The 24966-nt window shown below is 39.7% G+C and overlaps 2 protein-coding genes across 11 annotated transcripts in view; both read right to left on the bottom strand.

Annotated features, from left to right (window-relative positions):
• Nucleotides 1-12829, bottom strand: part of FOXE3 (forkhead box E3) — a 34354-nt gene extending 21525 nt beyond the window's left edge. For 4 of the 10 annotated variants that reach the window (XM_082433549.1, XM_082433543.1, XM_082433546.1 and 1 more), the window contains exon 1: nt 150-12829. The gene's annotated coding sequence lies outside the window, so the exon portion shown is untranslated. The remainder of the gene's footprint in view (nt 1-149) is intronic. The other 6 variants (XM_082433544.1, XM_082433552.1, XM_082433551.1 and 3 more) reach the window with 4 other exon arrangements.
• A 136-nt stretch (nt 12830-12965) lies between these two features.
• Nucleotides 12966-24966, bottom strand: part of CMPK1 (cytidine/uridine monophosphate kinase 1) — a 33415-nt gene continuing 21414 nt past the window's right edge. The window contains exons 2-6 of the mRNA XM_082433653.1: nt 20666-20812; nt 16791-16943; nt 15458-15534; nt 15116-15212; nt 12966-14050 (exon numbers count right to left, since the gene is read on the bottom strand). Coding sequence (XP_082289779.1) covers nt 14009-14050; nt 15116-15212; nt 15458-15534; nt 16791-16943; nt 20666-20812 — 516 coding nt within the window. The 3' untranslated portion in view covers nt 12966-14008. The remainder of the gene's footprint in view (nt 14051-15115; nt 15213-15457; nt 15535-16790; nt 16944-20665; nt 20813-24966) is intronic.

Below are 24966 nucleotides of genomic sequence, written 5' to 3' on the forward strand. Positions count from 1 at the left end.
CCCAGCCTGTCTAGTGGTTAGGAGAGGCTGTGTGACCCAGTTCTGGGAGAACTGAGTGAGAATATGGGGGATTCGGCTGGGTGACTTCTGGGTAAGATATTCCTCCCCCTTAAAGTCACTCAAGGAGAAAGACTTTGGTCTGTACTTACTTCCTTACTTCTGCTTTTAGATGTGGTTGTTTGTAATGATGTAGTTGAGGAGGCCATCTTGTAACTTGAGGCTACAGGCGAGAGGAAGAAAGCCAACTGTTCCAGTCATCTTTTACTATGTAACAAATTACCTCCCCAAATTCAGTATCTTAAAACAACAACTAAGTATTATCTTTCACCATTCTGCAGGTTGACTGGGCTCAACTAGATGGTTCTCACTTGAGGTCTCTTATGAGGTTACAATCTGGTGGAGGCTCGGGCAGGAGTCATCTAAAGGCTCACCTGGTCTGGATGTCCTAGATGGCTCACTCACATAGCTGGCGGTTGATGCTGGATGTCCAGGGAGAGCTCAGCCAGGGTTCTTGACCAGGATACCTGCACATGGCCCCTTCATGTGGCTTGGGTGACCCCCAGCATGGCTGCTGGTTTCCAAGGGCAAGTGTTTCAAGCACTAAGCATTTTATGAGGCCCAGACAGATGCTGCAAGGCTTATGACCTGACCTTGAAAGTTCAAAATGTCATTTCTACCATATTATATTGGTTAAGCTAGTCACTATGGCCAGCCCAGATTCAAGGGGAAGAGAATTAGATTCTACCTCTTTTTTTTTTTTTAATTTTTATTGAAGTATAGTTAATTTACAATGTTGTGTTAATTTCTGCTGTACAGCAAAGTGACTCAGTTATAGATATATACATTCTCTTTCATATTCTTTTCCATTATGGTTTATCACAGGATATGAACATAGTTCCCTGTGCTATACAGTAGAACCTTGTTGTTTATCCATCCTATACATGCTAGTTTGCATCTGCTAATCCCAAACTCCCAATCCTTCCCTCCCCCACTCCCCCTCCCCTTTGGCAACCACAAGTCTGTTCTCTGTAAGTCTGTTTCTGTTTTGTAGATATGTTCATTTGTGTCATAGTTTAGATTCCACATATAAATGATATCATATGGCATTTGTCTTTCTCTGCTTGACTTACTTCGCTTAGTATGATAATCTCTAGGTCCATCCATGTTGCTGCAAATGGCATTATTTCACTCTTCTTTGGCTGAGTAATACTCCATTGTATATATATATACCACTTCTTCTTTATCCATGACTCCACCTCTTAATGAAGGCATGGCAAGGTCACATTGCAGAAGAGCAAGTGGCATGGGAGATACTGTTGCCTCCATCTTTGGAAAATGTAATCTACCATACCTACACCCTGAGGACGATGATGTGGAAGATGGAAAGGGTCATGGTCCTTGTTACCTATGAGCCACCACACAGCCTCTGGACTTAAGTAAGCAAATACTGTTCTAAAGGTTTAAGCAAGAGTAAGTTGGATCTTCTGTCAAAGTCCAGGCCCGGGGGCAGGGGTTGTAGTGCAGAGAAGCAGCAGCCGCTCTCCAGCCACAGTTGGGCCGTCTCAGTCCTCTGGGAGAGTCACATTTGTGCTATTATCACCAGTGAATAACATGGGAGCATTTTAGGGCCTCGAGGCATAGAAGACCTGCACTCACACCTGAGGTAGAACTTCCCTAAACTACGCCCTAGAACTGAGATCCCACCATTCACTCTTCATTTGTTAGGTCTGAACCAATGGGGACTGTGTTCTCTGAAGTTCTCACCCTCTGACAGGCACCTCAGAGTAAAGGAGTTTACGGTCCTTTCCTGAGGAGGAGAGAGCCTTGATGGGTGAGGAAGAGGTGCCTGGGGTTAGGGGAGGAGAGAGTGTGCACAGGAGACACACTTGGAGGACCTCACAACTGGGCCAGTGCTGTAATTAGAGGGATAATAAGGAAGAGCTTGGGCTGACATGTCCTTGAGGATGATAAATTGACTGTTTGTTTTATGCCCCTTTTGCTTGAGAGACTTCTATTGATAAAATGACTATTAAGGAATACAAAGGATGCAAACCACAACAATAAAGATAATGGGTGAGGTAACCTCAGGAGACAAGCTATTACAACAGAATAATACAAAGCAGGTGGAGGAGTGGTAACTGATGCAGGAGGGCAGAGAAAGTCTTAGGACAGAGTGTGCGGAGAGGAAGATACAGCCAAGGAAGGAGGCAACCTGTCTTGGCAGAACCAGCAAGACACAGAGCTTAAAACAGGGGATTAATTAAAAATCGACATTGGACAGTCTCTCCTCAACCCCAGGCACAGAGCACCAAGAGGTCAGGGTCTACTCTCCAGGGGGAGATTGGGGGGTGGGGGGGGCGCTTCTGGAGCAATCTATTGTCCCCAGATGAAAGACCTTCATGTTCTGGTCTCGGGGTGGGAGTAGGGGAAGCAAGTCCTCTACTATAGACTGACTGACTGCCCAGTCAACCTGAGGCATGCACACTAGTTAACAGCAAGCTCTTTAGTTCTTCATTTGTAAATATGAATGGACAGCCAAGGATTACCAAACATTTGAGGAAAGCCACCAAACTGAAAGAGTAAGACAAACAAATAAAATGACCCCAAAGGAAATGGAAATAATGCAAGGACCAGAAAAGAACTAAAAAAAAGAAAAAGAAAAAGAAAAGTTTTACACTCAATAGAATCCTTATAGAGATTCAAGGAGATAGTGTATCCATAAAATAAAAACTAGATGGCATGAAGAAAAAAGAAACAACCAGACAACAAGAGAGAGCTCTTGAAAATTTAAATATATATTTCAAATTTTAGTAGGTTTCAATGTTTTCAAGTTAAGGAAATTTCTCAGAGAGTGAAATAAAAAGATAAGAAGGTAGAAAATATGAGAGAAAATATGAGACATAAAGGACCAACACACAAAGTTAAAAATCTAACAAATGGGAATTCTAGCAAAAACAGATAAAAATGGAGAAATTATTTAAAAGTTACCTAAGAAAATTTCCCTTGAACAAAGTTCACAAAGTCTCCATATTAAAAGAGCTCAATATGTGCCCCCAAAATGAATGAAAAAATGATCTGCCCTTGGGTACCATATCCTGACTTTTTAAATACAGGGAGATAAAGAGAAGATCTAAAAGCTTTCAGATGGGAGAAAGATAAAAATAAAGAAAAAAAGGTCACAAAGGAATGGTAATCAGAGTGACTTCAGAATTCTCAGCAGCAACACAGGATGCTAGAAGTTAGTAGAGAAATGCTTCAAAGTGCTGAGGGAACATAGTCGTATGAACCATCAACTATACAGATATAGTAAAGACATAGGGAGACACGCCAGGAGAATATTTACATCCTATGCATTCTTCCTCAGGTGGTTACTTGGGAGGGTGTGGGTGTGCTCTAGACAAACATGGACATAAACCATGAAAGTGGGAAACATGTTTCAAAAAAGGGTGGACCCCACACAGAAAGCTGTGAAAGGAAGTTAAAGTGATGGATGTCCAGCAGGCTTGGACACGAGCTGATCACATTACAGCATGAGAATAGAGGGCCTTGGAAGGAAGTCTCTGGGGAGAGAGGAAGACTGGATGAAAGAGAGACTGGATAAATATGAGGGAGAGATAAAGGCAGTTAGGAATTTGAGGAAAAGAAAAAGGGGTGTAAGTAAGAATATGCAATCTAGGAACCCCCGGATCTGCAATGAACGATGATAACACAATTACATGAAAAACACAGTTTATTAGTTTCTAAGTTTTCAGATGCATCTATAAACAAAGCATAAAAGACTCGCTTGACCAGCTGGTGACAGAAGAGGAAGTCAGGGGTTTGAAGCATGGGGAAGATTCTGTCTGCCTTTCTTGACTGGAAAATGGAGGGGACACATGGAAAGGATCTGAGCACAGCCTCTAGTGCCAAGAGTGCCCCATTACCAACAGTCACCAAGGAAACAGGAATCTCAGTCCTACAACCGCAAGGAATTGACTTCAGCCAACAGTGTGGAAGCTTGGAAGTGGATTCTTTCCTGAGCCTCCAGATGATACCTTGATTTCAGCTTTGTGATACTGTGAGCAGAGAACCCCGACTTCTGACGTACAAAACTGAGGTAACAAGTGGGTGTTCTTTAAAGTCCCCAAGTTTGTGATGATTTGTTAGGCAGCAATAGAAAACTAAAACACCTGGCATGCCCTTCCCCTCCCTGCTGCCCCCAAACTCTTACTTTATTTATGTCATAAGAGGTGTTTTAGCCTAGTGGCTAAGCTCTCAGACTGCAGATAGGCAGACACGGGTTAGAATTAGAATTTCACCTCTGAGGATGAGCAGCCACAAACACAGTAAACATTCAGTATACAGAACTATAATGATTGTTCTTATTCATTGTCTCAGTTCAGCTCTCACTCCCTCTGTAAATGTCTCCGACTCCCCACCTCACTCCTCTGGAAAGTTCATCACACCCTGCCCTGCACTTTGTACTTACTGTACTATTGCATGCTTCATGCTGTACTGGTTAAATGCCCTCACTGGACTAATTCGTTGAAGGGCAGAGATCTTGTCTGTTCGGAGCCTGCCACAGCCCCTGTCATGAAGAAGGAGCTCTGAGAATGTTTATGGAGAAGGAACACAGAGGAACTTTCTAGACCCAGTGAGGAGGGCTGCTCAGGGAGGGGTGAGTTCTCTGTTACTAGGGTAGCTACCTGTCAGGGATGCTGAAAGGGGTTGACTTCTGCTTTGCTGTGTATTAAAGCTGGGATTTGTTTCATAAAAGCACATAAAAAGCCGGGAGGCAGGTGCTAGAGGGTGACAGACCTCTCCAGCTGGGGTCAGTGGACGAGGCAGAGTCAGGTGTTGAGCTGGACATTAACTCATCCATTCAATTATTTTAACATGCATTGTTAACTTTGGCAGTCCTGCACAGGGAGATGCTGAAGTAGACTTTGAAAAGTAGGTGGGATTTTCACAGCTGCTCCTGGGAGAGAAGCTTTGGTAGAGGCTACATTATGATCAAGACCTGACAGATCCACTTCTCCAAAGAGCAGTCTGAGGACTGAGCAGGGGGCTCTGAAGTATATGTTCAGCTGGGAGGGAGGAGGGATGGAGACCTGTGCTTGTTTCAGTGGTTTGAGACAGGGACAAGGTGAGAATGAATACAGTGGGTCCTAGAAGGTTGGAGCTGGGAGCAAGGAGCCTCTCAGCTCTGTTCAGGGATCTGGAACAGGAAGATGCAGGCTTGTGGGTACAGAAACAACTGACGGGCTGACAGAACCAGCAAAAAAGTGGATGCAGTATGGATCCTGGGCGCCCCTTGGTGGCCACACTGAATAACTACACCCGATACCTCCCAGGCACAGCCAGTGCCCAGCTGAGTACTTTACTTACCTCTGGACTGGGAAGACCCACTCACCCACCTAGGAGGACCACTTGTTGCACTGGTGTCTGGGGTTGTGTGTCTGTGTGCCTTTGTGTCTGTGTGCCTGTGCTGCCCAACTGTGTAGGGGTATACATGGACATGAGTGCATGCATGTGCATTTGTCTACGTGTCTGAGTATGTGCACTGGTGCCTGTGACTGGGCACATGTGTTCGAGCTGTACGTCCACGTATGTACTAGGGGCTAGTACCCAAGCACGCATTTGTGTGCGCTGGTACCAGGATGTGAATCTGTATATTTGTATGTATGTGTATCTGTCGTCCCCTCGCTTGTGTCTGAGTGCGTGTGTATTAATGCAACTTTTGGGGCCTTGGCTTTCTTTTCTGTCACACATTGAAATAGTTAAGCTCCATAATCTTATTGTTTGTTTAAAGTTTGCTCTTGGATGCAGGCCTGTTCCAGAATAACTAGCAGATGCGAAAAGCATCCATTATGTATTTTTGCAATTAGCCGAAAACCCAGAAACTTTTTCATAAATAACAGACACAATTCTGTGGGTTGCTTATTGCTGGGAGCCGCCTCCTCTCCCCGGCTCGCCTGAGCCGGCCCCGGGCCCAGCCCCAACCAGGCCAAGCCAAGGAGGGTTTGCACACTGTCCCTAGTGAGATGGAAAAACCATTAAGAGTTCAGAATAGAACTCAAGGGACAGCTTACAGTGAGGAGGAGAAAGAGAAAAATAAAGAGGAGGGGTGAGAGGAGGAAAAGTGCAGCTTCCAAAATCTGAGAAGACTCTGTCACACTGGCTCATCCAGCCTAGCAGTTACCCAGCGTTCTGGTCTAGACCCAGCTAAACAGACACAGGACAAATCCACATTCTTTTACTTGTCTTTAAGGTTTGTCCATTGTATTTCTCCACCTTATCTTTGCATACTCCCATCTCCCATTGTTTGGAACATGGTCTCCCCCATGCCGCACGCATTCTCACTGCCATCCTTTTGCCAGTGCTGTTTCCCTCTCCTGGAATACACTTCTCCTCTTCTCCAATGCCAACCAGGCACCTCTTGACCACCAACAGCATTACCATCAGCAAACTTCTTTGAGTACCTATCCCAGGCACTGGGGAGGGGGCCTGGGAAGCAGAAAGAAAAGCTTAGGGAAACTTCTCAGTATTTGAGTTCTTATGTGAAGGCACAGACTCTCATCATGTTCCTCCCTGCTACTATGGACAGAGAGCTGTTCTGTGTCCTGGGTTTCAGGAGGGACCAGAGAATGTGGCTGGGCTGCCAGGTGGACTTCAGGCTGAGACTACAACTTGAACAGGATGGTCTGTGAAAGAAAGAATCGCTTGGCTAGAAGACACTAAAGCATCCCGCTGAGTAGAGTCCTAGGCTCTGCTTCCTCCAGTGATGGGGAGCTCATCAAGGCCTCAAGCAGATCAATTCACTGTTGGTCAGCTCTGACTTTCAAAGGTCTTCCTTATGTTGCTTCTGCTGCCCTTGCTCTGCCCTCAAGCCCACACTGAACACAGCTACTCCATCTTTCTTCAGAAGTCTAGAGAAAGTGACAGTGGTCCCCTGGGCTCGTCTTACCTTTCAAGACAGTGGCAGCTACTAAGAGAGATGAAGGCAGCTCTCCTATGTCAAGCTGGCGGCCATTTGACAACTTCCTTAGTGGGGGAACACTTGTGACCTTCTCGAAGTACTTCTCCTGCCTCAACCCATGAGCTTCAGGGATGGCAGGCTAGGCAACTGCTTGAGCTGTGAGCTTCCATTAAGGTTGTTATCAATTTGTCAATTCATTACGCACTGAGTACCTACACTATGCTAGGCACCGTGGAAACAAAGACCAACAACACGTAGTCCCTTGCCCGTAAAGATTCAAGGCTGGGAGTTTCCAGTACTGCGTCTGGCCACTCTGTTTAGTACAGTATTTCTCAAAGTATCAATATCAGCATCACCTGGAACTTTAAAAGGAATGCAAATTCTTGGACCATACCCCAGATCTACTGAACCAGAAACTCTGGGTGTGGGCCCAGCAATCTGGGTTTAAGAAGCCCTCCAAATGATTCTCATACGCTTGAAAGTCTGAGAACCACTGGTTTAGATTCACCTGGTGAGCCTTTAAAATTAATCAGAATTTCTGGGGTGGAGCCTGAGGCATTGGTTTTTAAAAAATGGTTTAAAAGACGTTGACTAAAAGCTCAGCACACTGAATGAAATCCATTAAAAAGTACTGGTTCTGAAGCATCACAAGATATTACTTTGCCTTCCCAAATTCTTGTTAGTAATGACAGAGGTAAAGGCATATTGGTGTTAAGGAATGGGAGCTGGGTTCTAGGCCTAGCTCTGCTTCTATCTGGGGGGGTTTGCTAGTGCTGTTTCCCTCTACTGGAATACACTTCTCCTCTTCTCCAATGCCAACCAGGCACCTCTTGACCACCAAGAGCATTACCATCAGCAAACTTCTTTGAGTACCTATCCCAGGCACCGGGGAGGGGACCCAGGAAGCAGAAAGAAAAGCTTAGGTAAACTTCTCAGTATTTGAGTTCTTATGTGAAGGCAGAGACTCTCATCACATTCCTCAGTCTCTCTTCTGTGCTACATCAATAGCCAATAAAATGTATTAATAATAAAACCTATTAAGAATATACTCTGTGCCAGGTCAGTAAGAGAATAAAAATATACAACTAAGACCTCTTAGAAACTTCTTTCCCAAAGACTCCATTGATCAAGAACTACAATGCATATTTATTGAGTGACTACTATGTGCAGGTACTGGGAAACAGAGATGAACAAGACAGACAACATTTTTGCTTTCCTGGCACTTATAATCTAGCAGAGATCAACAGGAGGTAAACAAAGAAACTTCATAAATTATGCATATGTGCACCAGAGAAGATAAATGTGGGTAATGGGCTAGAGACAGAGGAAGTCTGGTGGGGTATTAGAGGTCACACTTCAAAACTGGGCTTAATTACAGGTAGGCATGGACTACTAGAAAGACAGGAGGCAGATGTGGTAAGGCCCAGAGGTCTGGGCTCCGGTTCCAGACGTACAACTATCTAGCCGTAAAGATTGTGGGGCAACTGACTTGGGCTCCTTGGACCTCAGTTTAATCATCCATGAAACAGGTCGGTAAGAGAATCATCGCAGCCTACCTTGTTGGGAAAACAAAATGAGATCAGAGGTAAAAAAGTTTGCCAGCATTAAAAGCACTCTACAGAAACACAATACAGTTAAGAAACCAAAGGTTGTATACTGTTGTATTCCTCACAAACCTGCATCAAACATAGTTTGAAGGAACGGCCAACCAGTTTTTTTGTAATGTCATCATTTTAGTGCTACTGTCATCTCCTGTAACTAACCCTCTGGTCTCAGTCACAAGGGTTAGCATCTCTGAAATCTGGCTTGCTAATGTGACCAGTTAGCTCAATTAAGATGGCAGATCCTTGCATGAATGTGATTATAGACTGTAATAATGCCTCCTATATGCATCTATTATTTCAGCAACTGGCCATAATCTGTGTATTGTCATATAAAACAATGACTTAGCTGATGACTGTAAATTAAATAGCTCCTTTCCTAAGTCAAATACGCAACCTAAACTCAGAAATATCCATGAAATTACTCAAACCACAGGAAAAATAAAGATAGAGGGTGTTAAGGACATCATCTGACACCTGAAACCCATCATGTATGAAGTAGAACTGGGCTCAACCAGCTCTTGCTTCTCTATACAAATGATTTTATTCTCCCTACCCTCATCCCATCCCATCCCCTAAATTTCTGAATCTTCCATTAGTACACAGTACCAGCAGTAGCCTCAAGTCAGCAGTTACCTTCTTTCCCTAAATAGCACTTATCCAGACCTAAGTAAAGGCCCTAAATAGAGGAAGGAATACAGATACAGTCTCTGCTCAGTCACGTTTGATATTGGATATGACACAGACATTCTGACACAGAATTTGACACTAGGTGTTCTTTTTTTTTTTTTTACTTTTTGGCCCACCACGCAGCATGTGGCATCTTAAGTTCCCAGACCTGGGATCGAACTTGTACCCCCTGCAGTGGAAGCGCAGATTCTTAACCGCTGGACTGCTGGGAAAGTTCCAACACCAGAGGGGTTTTGATGCCGCTGTTTTAACTTGGTCATTTTGATGTGGGAATATTGACTCAATCTAAAAGTTAGCCATGAAACTTTAGCATTTTTCCCCTTAAATAATGTGTTCATCTTGACCACCATCCCAGTTGAGGATAGGATGACAGTTGTGCCTTTTGCGCCCATTACCTGATAACTTAAAAGAGGTTGGGACTTCCTGGTGGTCCAGTGGTAAAGAATCTGCCTTACAATGCAGGGGACGCGGGTTTGATCTCTGGTCAGGGAACTAAGATCCCACATGCCACAGGGCAACTAAGCCCACGTGCCACAACTACTGAGCTCGTGCGCCTCAACTAGAGAGCCTGCGTGCCACAGACTACAGAGCCCACGTGCCCTGGAGCCTGCGCACCACAACTAGGAGAAAACCCGCATGCCACATCTAGAGAGAAGCCCGCGCACTGCAATGAAGAGCCCACGCACCGCAACAAAAGATCCTGCATGCCTCAAAGAAGATCCCGCGTGCCACAACTAAGACCTGATGCAGCCAAAACTAAATAATAGAATAAAAAAAAAAAAAAACAGAGGTTTACATTTTGACAAAGCCACTTTGATGCAGCCTTGCAACGCTCATAGGTACTCTGGCCAAGTTCTGGCAGCTGCTTTGGAGCCACTTATGAAAATGCTTCTTTATAAAACTAATAAACAATCTAGGGTGAGCCACGTACAAGAGCTTTGTGCTTTTCAGTACTAACTGCTGGACCGATTCAACATCTTTCCCCTCTGGCTCAGGAAGTCCTTGGAGCCAGGTGGCTGTGAGACAGCCAGTTCCACCCACAGTCCTCAAAGGGCTGTAAGTATTTACCAACTAGCAGGGAAACTTATCCAATTCAGGAGTTTTCTTGGAAGTCCACCCTGAGTCCACTGTAGCAATTTTTTCCCCTTAATTTCATAGACGCTGCCACCGAAAGCATATTTCTTCCAGGGAGCCTTCTAAAGGGAACTATATGTGTGTTCCCAAAGTTCACATACATGGCTTTATAAAAATTTTACATTCTCTTTTTAAATGTGGTTACTCAACCAAACAAGAATACATCTGCTATTCTGTAGTAGTATGCTGCTTAACTGCTTGATTTCACTGTGTAGAAGACAGCCCTTAATATTTCTTAGGGTTATCTACCATTAGGGTTGGGATGTAGTAACCCACCTCTGCAGATGCTTTTCCTCTGGTTGGTTAGGGCATCAAAGACCAGTGCTAAGAAGTTGCATAAAGTTACTTCAAAATGTATCACAAAATAAAAAACAATTTTCTGTGGCTGCAAGAACCTCACCACCTAGAGAAATGCTGATTTATTACCTGTCTCACTAAACGGTACAAAATAATTAAGCCCGCTTCTCTTATGCCTGAGTCTTAGAAGGACAAAGTCATGAAAGAAAAGCCTCTTTGAAGAATGAATGGGATGGAAGAGATCCCATAGAAGTCTGAGCCCTGGTGATAGCCTGGAGCTGGTATGGCTGACATAGGGCATAGAGTGGTAGCCAGAAATTCAACTTAGTCCTTCAGCTCTCCCCAGAACAGGAAAGATGATGACCTGCAGAATTTAGCTGAAGTCCAGAATTAACATCACAATCAAAATAACCACACCCCTTCAAAGGAAAGAGGACTTGAACCCAAGAGAGTACTTACACTGAAGTCAGAGATGAATAAAGGGATAAGTGATTAGGACCATTTTTACCTTTTCCTTTGGTACACAATATATGAACTTCCTTTCATTTAAAAAAAATTGCTTAGAATTAAGGAGTACTTAATTAAGCTGAAGTATGCAGGAAGGCTAGGGAGAATTGCAATAAGCTATATAAAAATGACTGAAGTTAGCCAACAGAAGACATCTGAAGGTCTGTCCACGTCGGAGTGTTAGTTTTAGATAGAAAACTCTTGGAAGGCAGAGTATGTGTTTGTAGCACTGTGGCTTGTGCAATTAGTATATGTTTGCAGATGAAGGACCAAACCTCCAGGGAAAAGATGCTGACCTTGTCTGGCCAAAACTGTCAACCACTATTATCTCCAGGGACCACTGGAATGTCAGGCAACCACTTAAATTACATGGACAAAGCTACAAGGCCACAAAAAACCCCGCATCCTGATGCACATTGCCTGCTGCCAATTTCCCCCTCAAAGAGACAAGCGATTAATGCTGCAGGCCAGTAATGAATTGGGCTACTTGTGCCTCAATCTGGATTACTTCTTTAAGGAACAGGATAAAGTCATGCTTTCTGCTTAATTCAAGATGCATAAACATCATACACAGAGCGGAAAATTCTCTTGGATCCTGAACTCTGCTTTTGCCCTGTGAGGACCCACATGTTAAATATGATACTTCTTGATCTTCAGTATGCTTGAGAGAATAGAAATCTGACCCAGCAAACAGCAAAGCCCATAGCACAAAATTTATTGGGATTACTCACTAAATATTGATAATTCATACACATCCAACATCACTGAATAAAAATAATGTTAGTTAATTTTTTAAAAACAGCAAGCCTTCCATTGGGGTCTTTAAAGTCAAAAACTCATTGATGACTGTATCTTTAATAAATGAAATGACCAAAACTAGTGAAGTCAGATGTAACTCAATCAACTCCTAAACTCAATATTGCCAACATGTTTTTCTACTTAAAAAGCAAACAAAAAGGAAAGCCTTGTAATTTAGCAATTACTATGTTTCTGGGTTTTTGCTCTCAAATGCCACAGAAAGATATTTGATGAAAGGAAGCAAAGCACCTAGTCTCAGCAGTCTTCTTAAAAACCTTAAGTTTGCTTTCACAATATAAATATAAATATTTAGATCCCCATCCAATGGATTTCTTCACTTATGTGAGTAGGAATGTTCTCAAAATTGTAGTCTTTACTCTTGCTGCACACTACAGCTGTTTGATTGAACTACCACTACCAGTAAAATCCCTCAGTATTGGCTAGATTAAATCACTAGATAAGAATTCATTACAATCTCTTCCAAGAAACCAAGATAATCTTAACACAGATTTTAGTGGCTAATATGTTACAATACTTATGGATACTTTGTTTTCTATGGCAAGTATGTTGAAAATTCATCACTAATAAGTGAATTTCATAACACACATAGAAATAAATCTATTACAATATAAGAACATCCATAAATTGTCCTCACTATTCCCAGTGACTTTAAATATAAAATATAATTATACAAAGTCAAAATTCCTTGCCCAATTTAGCCCTGTATACCAAACAGTATAAGTGCTGAAAATGAGAAAAATTTTAACAAATCTCACATTAAGAACCTTGGATACCACTTTGCATTAGTGACGGCAGAAAAAGATAAGGAGAAAAATTTTTCAGAGATTTTTAAAGGAAGAATGAATTTAAGAGAAAATTCCTTTGGACTCTATATCTTTTTAAGAATTCTGTACCTTTTAATACTTCAACATGATGCCAAGAAAAGAATTTACTGAATAAAAGTAGCCAGGAAGGGAATCAAACATTTGTAAGATAAATTTATTATTTTTCTGACCAAAGTGCAATTTTTAAATCTTCTTAAACAACTACGAAAAAAAGTATTCAAGAAAATAAAATACAAATGGGAAATTTAACCATTAGATTTCTCCTGCTTTGTACTAACCCTATGCTTAGTCTAGAAAACAAACAAAAAAAACTTTGAAGTCTTACTAAAACACTAACCAAATCATTTTACCATAAATCTACTAAGTACATGCATTTCAAGGTTCCACTACTAGGAATTTTGTTAAGATCAGTTTAATCATTAATAACATTATATAATAGAGCAAAAGGAACACATGTCATTAGATGTGATCCTTGCCCCTTACCCTCAGATTTATGTCAGAATAAAGCTGACAATTCCACCAGGCTCTGAACCCCCAGTGCCCCCATCCCAGCCCCTGGAAGCAAAGACTATGCCCTGCAAACAACTTTGTACAAATTGTAGTAAAACAAAGCCTAAGTTTTCTTACCTTTCTATAGGAAATGGTCAGCTATTTGATAAATACTAAAATACTTCTAGGAATTCATTTCATGAGTTTGTTTACCAAACACATTGTCCAAGAACTCACTACACAAAAAGTTCCTTAGAATTTGGTCCATAAATTCACTTAACAGGTTGGAAATTTAAAACCTGCAAGAGAAAGAAGACGTGGGGAATCCCTAATCCAAACATGTTGTAATTACTAAAGGGATATACACACATACTAAAAAGTTTTGCTCACAGAAGGCACAAACTATAAAAGGGATATTCTTTTTGAATAAAAATAAAGAACTAGCTAACACCCTTCTTTGTTTTGTGAGCACCATAGCTAAGATGAAGTTAGACTCGAATTCAGTCTACTCCTGTGACAAAAAAAAAAAAAAAATGAAGATAAAAAATTTAATTTGTCTTACTACATACTTTCCAGCCATTAATTGAGATGTAATTATGAAAGATTAAAATTGCCTTAAAAAGGGGTTGTGATAGCAGCTATCAAAGCAATAGTCAAGCATGATTTCAAGGATGCTTTCAGGTTTAGAGTTAGCCTTCTTTGTCAAAAATCTTCACAACTTCATCAAAAACCTGTAAAGGAAAAAGATAATAATAATAATTTAAAAGGCAAATATTGTTAAAACACCATATGGCTAAGTTCCTGTTAAAAGTCAATTTTACATGAATTTTCAAAATGGATAATTAAAAAAACACATTATAATTTCTTAGTTTCATCTATTTTACTTTAGACAGTAGTACAAAACCGTAAATAATTATGAACGTGTTGCTTCAATATAAAATTATGAACATGTTGCTTCAATTTTACTAGTGCTTTTAGGACAAAACAAACTTCTTGATAGGCTACCAATATTATAAAAAGTAAAAGTAAACGGAAGTGGCTTATCTTCCTAGTTCTGATTCTAAAACACTAAGTCTTCTGTATTACCTCACCTCTACAGGAAGGGACCATGGATAAAAAACCAAAAATTACCTCACCTCTACAGGAAGGGACCATGGATAAAAAACCAAAAATGACTATATGATAAAAAAAAAGGTCCAGGGGAAGATGATTCAGGGAATCAGGGAAAGACTGGGTGAATTTAAGAGACACTAGTAGTGGCTGGGCACTGAAAGTCCGCAAACCACAGTACAGAGACGCAAGATTCATGAAGGAAGAGGCAAGCATTGAGTCGTGGAAACCCTGTACCTCTGGAGCTACGTGCTCTGTGATGGAAGAGATGAAAGCAACCTGGGGCTCTTCAGCTAGATGATTTGCTATTCATGTTACAGATTTTTAAAAAATGATCATGGTCCAAATCACAGTTCTAAAAATGCCAGTTTTCCAGTGCTTGAGAAAAGAGGTTTGGAATTAATACACCACCCACTTTTTACAAAGAACAAGTCTGAAATTGTAAAACCCATTTTAGACTCTATCCAAAAAGAAGTACACCTGAAACTAACACAATATTGTAAATTGATAAAATATACATACTTCAATTTAAAAAAAGAAGAAAAAGCCTAGCTTTTCATTCAGTCTCCAGTGTTTTGAAAAGCAAAATAATCTGTCATGGTATTTCTTTTTCTCCTGCATATTGCTCCCCTCCCTGCCCCAAATCACATTGTTACTTTACTATTAGGCAGGCTAGGGATACTCACTTCATCAACAGATTTAGAAGCATCTATTTTCTTAACTTTCCCCATTTCTTCATATAAGTCAATAATTGGCTTTGTTGACTGAAGATAGGTTTGAATTCTGCAACAGAAGCAAATATTGCAAAGTTCTAAGCATACTTCTCTCCCCCCTGTTATAGGACAGATCGGGGGACAATACAGAATAAAACCCAGTTGGCTCCCTCCCTTATCAGCTTTTTAGACAAGCCATTCTACATATTTAAGCATGACATTTTCTTTTTCTGGTCCAAAATGGGGCACGTGTTTTATCTGTTATTCAAGTTCCAAACTGAGACGTGGTGGCAATGTGTAAAAACTGCAAAGTACCTCTTTTCCAAGCTCTCTCTGTTGTCATCACTTCTACCACTACTCTTTCCCCTCTCAAGACATCGTTCAATACAGATCTAAAAAGAGAAATATATAAAAAGTTATTTTTAAAAAGATATGAATTTGCCAGTCTTTTAAACCTGAAAAGAGAAGAAAGTTCGGAGATTACCAACAAAACCCTGATTAAACCCAATGTGTTTAATTCATTAATCAACATGCAAAGTTGAAACATGTGGTTCAATTTATATAAACTAGGTTAAATAAGTACAGAGCATAATAAGAATTCATTCATGACTCAGTTTTTCCTGTGTATTTTTTTTCAAACCGCAATAAAGAGATGATCTCTATGTGTATGGTTCCATCTATTATTAACTTATTAGGTATGAATTACATGCGTCAAACTTTGTTCCATTTTTGCTTACTTTTTGATAATTCCATAAATATCCAAATATTTAAGAGTTAACATATTTGCATTTGAATAAAGTATCCCTTGTTAATCGTGAATAAACATTCCTTAGTTATAAAGCTGTGGTAACATTCTAAAATTAACTCTGAAGAATAAGTGAAAACATATTTTTGGGGGTTGGAAAAAGAGAGTTACATTTTAAAACAACTCAAAGGCTGCAGCAAGTCTCTCCACCACAGGCACATTTGCAATTCAACCTAAGAATAGTCAACTTCCTTCAAGGCAGTACTGCTGATTCTTATTCTTTCAGGCCGTTGGCATTAATTTAATAAAGTTTATATTACAGCTGTCATACAGACTCAGGCCTTTTAATTAAATGATTCCGGGAAAAAAAAAAAAAAAAAGATACCGAGAAATTCATTTAGTTATTCAAAAGTATGTCTGGGTATGTCATTAGAAGTACCAGAAAGAAAAAGACTGCTTTCCTGCTTTTTTTCATTTCACTCTTAGAAGACAAATCAGGCTATCATACATGTTTCTTTAAAGTAGAAAGTTTTCCCAACTTCCCAGAAATGTGTGTTTCTTTTCCAGTAAACAACATCCTAAGGCAAGATACTCTCTGATAATAGTGCCTACTCAAGAAGTAACAATGCAGCTTCATTACCTAACATGGTATGAGTCAATTCTTAACTCAAAACAAAACACAAATTCTTGTTATTTTGAAAATAAAGCAGATTTTAGGCCCACAATATTGCTGATGCCAAACAGCTTAAGACAGTGCTGTTCTGTGCATCCAACTTACCAATTCAAAAAATACTGCTGTCAATATAAAATGTAAATATAAGTGAAACAAATCACTTTCTTTTTCTCTAATAGTTGACCATCAGCTGTTTAAAGTCCATATAGGCAGATGAAGATTTTCATTACCTCATTATTACAGTCAAAAAACAAAACGAAAGATACATCAGCCTTCCCATCCATGGTCTTGTTCCAACCTTGAAGGTTGTCTTGATTTCTTGGAAACCCATCAATCAAGAATTTATTCTTCTGAGCATTGGCCGCCATTGTCTGATCCATTTCCTAATGAAAAAGGAAGATTTAAGTTCAACACTACATTAATGCAATTTCTTAAGCAGAGTGGTAGCTATATGGGTGTGTTTTATTATTATTCTTTAAATCATAAGCGTGGAGGGTGCATAGGAAAAAAAAGACTTAAAGGAAATAACGTTTGCCTCAAGCTGGTAGAGTTATGGTTATGTATCCCCCATTTTATACACATACACACACAATTTTTTTTTCTGTAGTTTTAAAATTTTTTATAGTTAAGCATATATTATTTTCACGAACTTATAAACAGCAAAAAGAGAAAAATAAGCATTAACCAGTATCTTTGCTCCAGTCAATAGAGACCCTTATCTTGCCTTCCCTTTCCTCTTCCCAAGTCATTTTGCTATGGTAGGAAGTATGCTGCTTCTATAGGTACTCAGATTCTCTGCAATAATTCAAGTCCAACTGCAAGAAGCTTTGGATATATAAAGAGATTGCTAGCATTAATTATTAGTGTAGGAGTCAATAGTTTTTTTTTTTTAAACTGAAGCTAATTTAAACCTAAATGCCACTGGCCACCCCAAAACACAGGTAGCAAAGGAAACAATACATTCAGAAAGACAGCAAGAGTTGCACATTTCACCATCCTCTTCCAAAGTCTGAATTTAGGTAGAATGTGGAAATATGTGAATGGGAGATGCAGATCTCGAATCTCCAAATCCTTACCACTATCAATCACCATGAGATAAGCACAGATGCATGTCTTCGACAAACTCCAGAGGAGCCTCTACTCTAAAGCAAAACGACATCCCGTTCCCTCAGTGCTCAGACTTTCCTGGTTCCTCAAGAAGAACAATGGCTGTCAGGACCCCTAATTCCTTTATCTGAGGGTTGGCTTTAACCCAGCATCTAGCTTCTCCAATAGTCACAAAATTTCACAGAATGCTTTTGGACCCCTGCTATAGCATTTCTATCCCAATTATGGTAGTAGAAGACATCTGAAGGGGTACATCAATATTCTACTCACTCAACATACACTCATTCAAGGCCTACCATCAGGGAACATGAAGAGCAAGGTCATGGCCCCTGGCAGGCTCACAGTCCAGTGGGTAACAAATATGTGTAAGTAAATGTGCTAAGTTCTATACTGAGGTATGCAAGGATGCTGTGATAAAACGAAGAAGCAAGCACAAACTACCTGGGAAACTGCCAGGAAGAGCTCTACCAAAGAGGTGGCAGAGGAGCTGAATTCTGAATAATGAAATGGCAGGCAGACAGGGATCAAGGTACTCCAGATGGTGTCAACTGGATGTTAAAGGCTCAGAAATGAAGAAGCATAACAGCTTTGATGAATCTGAAATAAGCTGGTAAAGGTGAACCTTAGGATGCGTGTAGAGAGTGGAAGGAGAAATGACTAGAAAGTAGGTAGGGCCAAAATTAATGAAGAACTTATTATACCACACTAAGGATTTGGTTTTTATTCTGCAAGCAATACAGGACCACTGAGAAATTTTAAGTAGTAGAAGAACATGCTCCCATCACCTTTAGAAAAAAAAAATCACTGACTGCACCATGAAGGATGAATTAGAAGGGGACAAAGATGGATTAAAGGCAAAAGACTAATGATAAGGCTCTAGTGATGGTCCAAATAAGAAAAAAAGAGGATCTTGGGACTTCCCTGGTGGCACAGTGGTTAAGGATCCACCTGCCAATGCAGGGGACACGGGTTCGATCCCCGGTCCGGGAAGATCTCACATACCGCGGAGCAACTAAGCCCATGCGCTGCAACTACTGAGCCTGCGAGCCACAACTACTGAAGCCCGCATGCCTAGAGCCTATGCTCCGCAACAAGAGAAACCATTGCAATGGGAAGCCCGCACACCACAATGAAGAGCAGCCCCAGCTCGCCGCAACTAGAGAAAGCCCGCACACAGCAACGAAGAGTCAACGTAGCCAAAAAATAAATAAATAAAAAATGAAAAATATATTTCAGTGATTGATTTCCCAACATAATGTCTGCATTCTTCCCAATATTACTTAAAAAAAAAAAAAAAAAAAGAGGATCTGAACTAAGATGATAGTAGTAATAGAGGAGAAAAAAACTATTAATAAATAGAAGAGGATAAAGAGAAAGATAATTGAAAGGATCTGCTCACTGAGTGGATTTGGGAAAGTGAGGAAGAGGTGGAAAATATAGGATGGCTCCCAGATTTCTGGCTTGGGCAGCTGGGTAGATGGTAGAACCATTAACCAGGATAGGAAATAAAGGGTGATCACATTTTAGATGATACAGTCAGACTCGGACATGTTGATTTTGAGATACTTGTGAGACATTCAGATGGATGCCTAATAGTTAGAAATATAGGTCTGGGGAATTCCCTGGCAGTCCAGTGGTTAGGACTCCGTGCTTTCACTGCTGATGGTGCAGGTTCGACCCTTGGTCAGGGAACCAAGATCCTCCAAGCTGTGGAGTGCAGCCAAAAAAAAAAAAAAGAAATATAGGTCTGGAGTTCAGAAAAAGAGGTCTGTGCTAGAGTTATAGATTCTGGGATCATTAGCACAGTGAAAACCTTGGACATGGCTAACAACATCCAGCAAGAAATGTATAAAATAAGAGGAGAACCAAGGATGAAACCCCGAGAAGCATCATGGTTTAAGAAACTTGCAGAAGAAGAAGAGTTATCAAAGGAGACTTAAGAAATAGCAGTCACTGAAGGAGGAAGAGAATCAAGAGAAACGGTGTCACAGAGAACAAAGGAGGAACGAGTTTCAAAAAGACAGGAAGTTAAAGGCTACAAGAAAAATGACGGAAAATATCCCCTAGATTTGATAGAGATCACTGGTAACATCAGCAAGAATAGTTTCAATGAAGATGGAAATAGAGTCTTAGTGCAAACAGCTGAAGAGTAGAAAATGAAAAAGTAAAAAATGTAGACTACTCTTTCACAATTAAGCATAAAAGTGGAGAAAGGGCATTAAATCCAGAGAATAAGGAGAGAGGATTTAGTTACTCTGAATGGAAGCAGGTTACTCCACTCTCTGAGACAAGAGGTAAGAATGTGTGTGAATGAGCCACTCTTCAAGTTTCTATGGTTCCAACCAGAAGCTCATGTATCTCTTTTCCATTGGGCTTCAACTATTTCTTGCTGTTCCCACTCTTCCATTTCTCCTTCACGTTTCTTATATGTGAAAATATCTATTAATGACTATAATCTTGAGAATCTATAGTGGAGAGTTATCATGTAAATGCAAGGCATCTGTTTTTAGATGGGACCTATTTTAGTTTGATAGCTGTTAGTCTCAGCATTTCACACTGAAGATGGTGATGCATGCACCAGAAAAGGAAACATCAAGACTGAGAGAATGGCAACAATGGGAGGGTCATGGGAGGGAGAGAGGGAGGGAAAGAAAGAGGGAGGGAGGGACAAAGTCTGGAAGAAAACAGAAAAGGGAAAGGAGGAAAAAGAAATAGAAATGGAAGGAGGATGGATTCTCTGCACGCTGGGAAGGGTCAAGTGTACACATATGAATGTTCAGTTGTAGCTGATCCTAGACCAAGGTAGAGAATGTTTCCTACTGTACAATTTCTTCCCAGGTGAAAGTGGAATTTCCAGTTCTGCCATTCTCAAACACCATGACCACCCTCCACAAGCAAGAAATTCAATACTCTGATTTTTTTCATTACTCAAAGGGAGGGCAGATTTAATTTCTCATTTCCTCGTTGGTTTTAACTGGTTGGCATTCACACTCCTTACCCTCCTCAACAAACTGATGGTTATCTCAACTGGCACAATCTTTCCATCTTTAATGTACTTTTCAATGAGTTCACCATACTGTGAATCTGGGTTCTTCCTTTCATCACGAAGAAGTTCTCCTGCAGAAAGGTGTGTGTAGCCATATTTCTGAAAGAAAAAACACATAGGAAAAAAATCAAAATACATTCAACCCAGTGTTAGGACTACTGTTTGTTTCCCTTCATGGTAACTTCTATATTCTAATTTTTCTATAATAAACAAGCTTTGCTTATAGAATAATAATAAAGAAAAATTGAAGAGATTTCATACAATCCAGTTTGCTTAAAAAATATCCTTAACCTACGTAGCACATGGTAGCTATAATGTTCACAAATCATGCAATCGACCCGAAATTTATTTAACTATTCAAGGCATTAACAGCTCATCATATTCCTTCACAAACACAAAGTTTAAATGTTATTAATAATGTTCAAAGAAATGTCTAACAAAAATCTATATAATTCAAGGCAAAACCCCCAAAATCTTACCACAGTTGGCTGTACCCACCTTCTATAAGATCTTCCCTTCCTTAAACTCAACACATCTAAACTGAACTCATGAGCACTTACACAAACCTCATTCTTCTGTTTTGTTCCCTTTCTCAGTAAACAGTACAAGTCCTACCTCTCCATGAAATTAGCTTTCCTGACCACTCTGGAGAGTGGACACATAATCAAATAGTGTCTTAGAGTATCACTGTCTCTCCGTCTAAACCAGTATCTTCTTTACCACTCTCAAAAGTCCATTTCCTACCTCTCTAGTTGTGACTAGAGAGGTCTCATCTGTAAAATGGGAATAGAGATACCTATTTTATAATTCAGTGGTGATGATTAAATGAGATAATGTATTTATATAAAATGCCTACCAAAGAGCCTGACATGTAGTAGGAGATAAAAGCCATTTACCTCCTTGCCATCATGAAGATACTTATCTTAAATAATCTGGAAGCATTTTTATATTATATATACACACCATTTTTATATTATTACATATATGCGTGTGTGTGTATATATATGTATTCACTTTAAAGGTTTTTTTTTTTTTAAATAAATTTATTTATTTATTTTTGGCTGTGTTGGGTCTTCATGGCTGTGCGTGGGCTTTCTCTAGTTGTGGCGAGTGGGGGCTACTCTTTGTTGCAGTGTGTGGGCTTCTCACTGCAGTGGCTTCTCTCTGTTGCAGAGCACAGGCCCTAGAGCGCACGGGCTTAAGTAGTTGTGGCACGCAGGCTCAGTAGTTGTGGCTCATGGGCTCTAGAGCACAGGCTCAGCAGTTGCGGCGCATGGGCTTAGTTGCTCTGCGGCATGTGGGATCTTCCCGGATCAGGGCTCGAACTCATGTCCCCTGCATTGGCAGGCGGATTCTTGACCACTGTGCCACCAGGGAAGTCCGGCTTTAAAGGTTTTGACAGAGAGACCAATCAAAGGACTTAAGTGAGATAACACATATGAATACAATGAATACACTGTGAAAGGTCAGGAGTATAGTAGTATTACAATTGTGATGGTCATTATTATTAAGGATTTACAAATGATGTATTAGGTCAGGGTATAGGGTAATAGTTGAACTAAGTCACATAAGATGTTATAGTGTTATTCTGCCACTTCCCCGTGGTTGGAATGAGAAAACAATACGGATCTAAGAGACAATTATGAATACTGAAAAGCTTCTTCCTCCACATGAACTAGCATGTTCCCTTTTATTAAATCAAAAGAACTATAAAATCTATTTTCATAATAATAATTTTCATAATAATAAAATAGATTATTTTTACTCTCAAATATCAGGATACTGAGATCTATATTCAATGTTCAATTAAAACAATCATCTCATCCCAAATTTTTACGATTCCCTAAATGGGTTTTTATCTCATTCATAGTAAGTGTACCATAAATATTTGATAACTTAAATTTTATCTTTAATTTCAATGTTAAGATTTGAGGCAGCCCACACTCCCACCCCTCCTTCCAAAATAGAATGTTTCAATTGCACATCTTACAAAACTTAACTCTCTCAATTACTGAGGCTACAGTGAGTTTTCTCTCTCTTTTTTTTTTTTTAGATTGCAGAAGCCATTCTTTACTCCTTTTCTATCTCTAAAAATTGCTGGCTAAACTTGTTCTTGTTTACTAAAGTAAGTCAACAATAAGGTAGTCAGCAAAGAAAAACAAACTAAATAGTTTATTTGCTGACTAAAATTGGATATAAAGTTTGAGGAGAATAAACAAAACCCACAGTATCACTCATGTCTCTCTTAGGCATACAGCTCCTTGCATTAAAAGAAATGATCAAAAGTGTATTTAGTTGTTGTAATAGGCTTTTAAAAACATTCCCATCATTTACAGAAAATGGAAATAAGTACAAAAGTACTTAATTATTTAAATTGTTATTTTAAAATTATTTTCACACCACACCATTTTTAAATGCCTACTTTTATCACCAAGTATAAACTTTTGAAAGACGGGTATGGATATGGAAAAGACTTTATAAAAAACAAGATGTGACCTACTTTCCCATTTACTATGCACAATTTTCAGAAAGCATTTTGCAACGGCTGTCCACAAAATTTTACAGCAGCTTCATTTTCCACTGCTTACTCTGGCTCCTGCTTGGAAGTCTATGCTTGCTGGATGCTCTCATCTGGTCTAGAGATTATAGCATATGGTAATATTGAATAAACGCAGAGACAAACAGTACTAAACAATGGCAAACGCTCAGTGAAACACCAACAGTACAGATTGCTCTGTACAGACTGCCTTGGCTGTATGAACAACGTATACATTTAGAAACCCAGCTAGTAATTTAGAAATTAGTACACACACTGTTTGTTTCCTGACGTTGAAGAGCTCAAATTTCCAAGCTTACATTACATTACAATGGGTTTTGGCATATCACTTTTTTAAAAGAGAGACTAGTTGTAAATTGTAGAAGTGTACAAATGATATGTTTTTTAAAAATTACACAGAAAACCACCTTATCTGCAAAGTCCAAGGAGATAAGGAATTTAAATAAATATAATCATGCCAAATCTATATGTCTCTCTATTTCTCATCCACATTCCATTTTTTAAAATCCTCTATTTACCAGTTACTTTTTTATACTATATTTTTAAGGATTTTGCTGAAGCTTTCCTCTTACCACAGAGTTTCTACAACAAAAAAGCAACTATCACTTACACACTAGTTATTATGGTATTTAATAATAGCTAAACTTTAAAGAGCACGTTTTCAAAGCATTCTGCTGTCATGAAGTAGTCACTGATGCCAATTCTGAGGAAAGCAAGAATGGATATTTCCCAGGCTTAGCCCAAACTTTTTCACATTCTCTGAAATTTCCTAGCAATTAAAATCTAGTGGGTCACTAATTACAGTCTTAAAACCAACATTTAAACCACAGCAAATTATAAACACTATAAACTATAACTACAATTACAAGCCACTATTCAGCTAAAAATAGTAGTTTTCTAGTGACAAATGTATAAATTCAATTCATTTAGAGTAACCGTCTAAATTTTTTTACTTTCATTTTCTCCTTTAAGAAGCTGAAAAACAACTCAATAACTTCTGTGAATTAGACACTAAGATTTGGAGGGAGGAAAAATGCACCATATTCTCAACAAGTACAGAACAGCACTCTGTTACTACAACGAAGCAAATGTTGACAATTTTACGGTATCAAATCTCAAATCATCTTGATAACTTCTCTCCCTTCTTAGCAATTCTCTTTCTTCCTTTCTAAATTTAGGTAATGTCGTTCTATGTGAATAAAAACAACAACAAAAAGAATCAAAACCAAAACAATAGCAAAAAAAAGAGTTCAAGGTACAAATGATGCGTAAATGGCAAGTCCTTGGGGGCAGAGGAGATCCACATGCCAGGCACCTCCTCCTGTGAGTATGGCAATTAGAAAGTGCCATTGGACTGCTACTGAGCCTTGAGCTACATAGAGGGAACACAGCAGAGATAGCAGATACAAATATATTTTTAAAGCAACTGAATTAAAACTATTGGTGTCCTTTAAATAGCTGACACATCTATGAAGCATCTAAGACTAAGTTACTTTGCATTCCCTGTAAGATTAGTGAACCTTAAAAATCTAATTCTGATTATGTACTGTCAACAATGCACCTTCAGCATAACACCTGGAAATGCTATCCGGAGCCATCCAGACTCACCAGTTTGGCACTGTTGCAAACAATAGCTTTAGAGCTTACAGCATCCCAGCAACACTTCATGTAAGGCTATCATTTATTTCAAAAGGCA

The sequence above is a fragment of the Balaenoptera physalus genome (genome assembly GCF_965194825.1).
Source record: "Balaenoptera physalus genome assembly, chromosome: 1".
NCBI classification, from domain to species: Eukaryota; Metazoa; Chordata; class Mammalia; order Artiodactyla; family Balaenopteridae; genus Balaenoptera; species Balaenoptera physalus.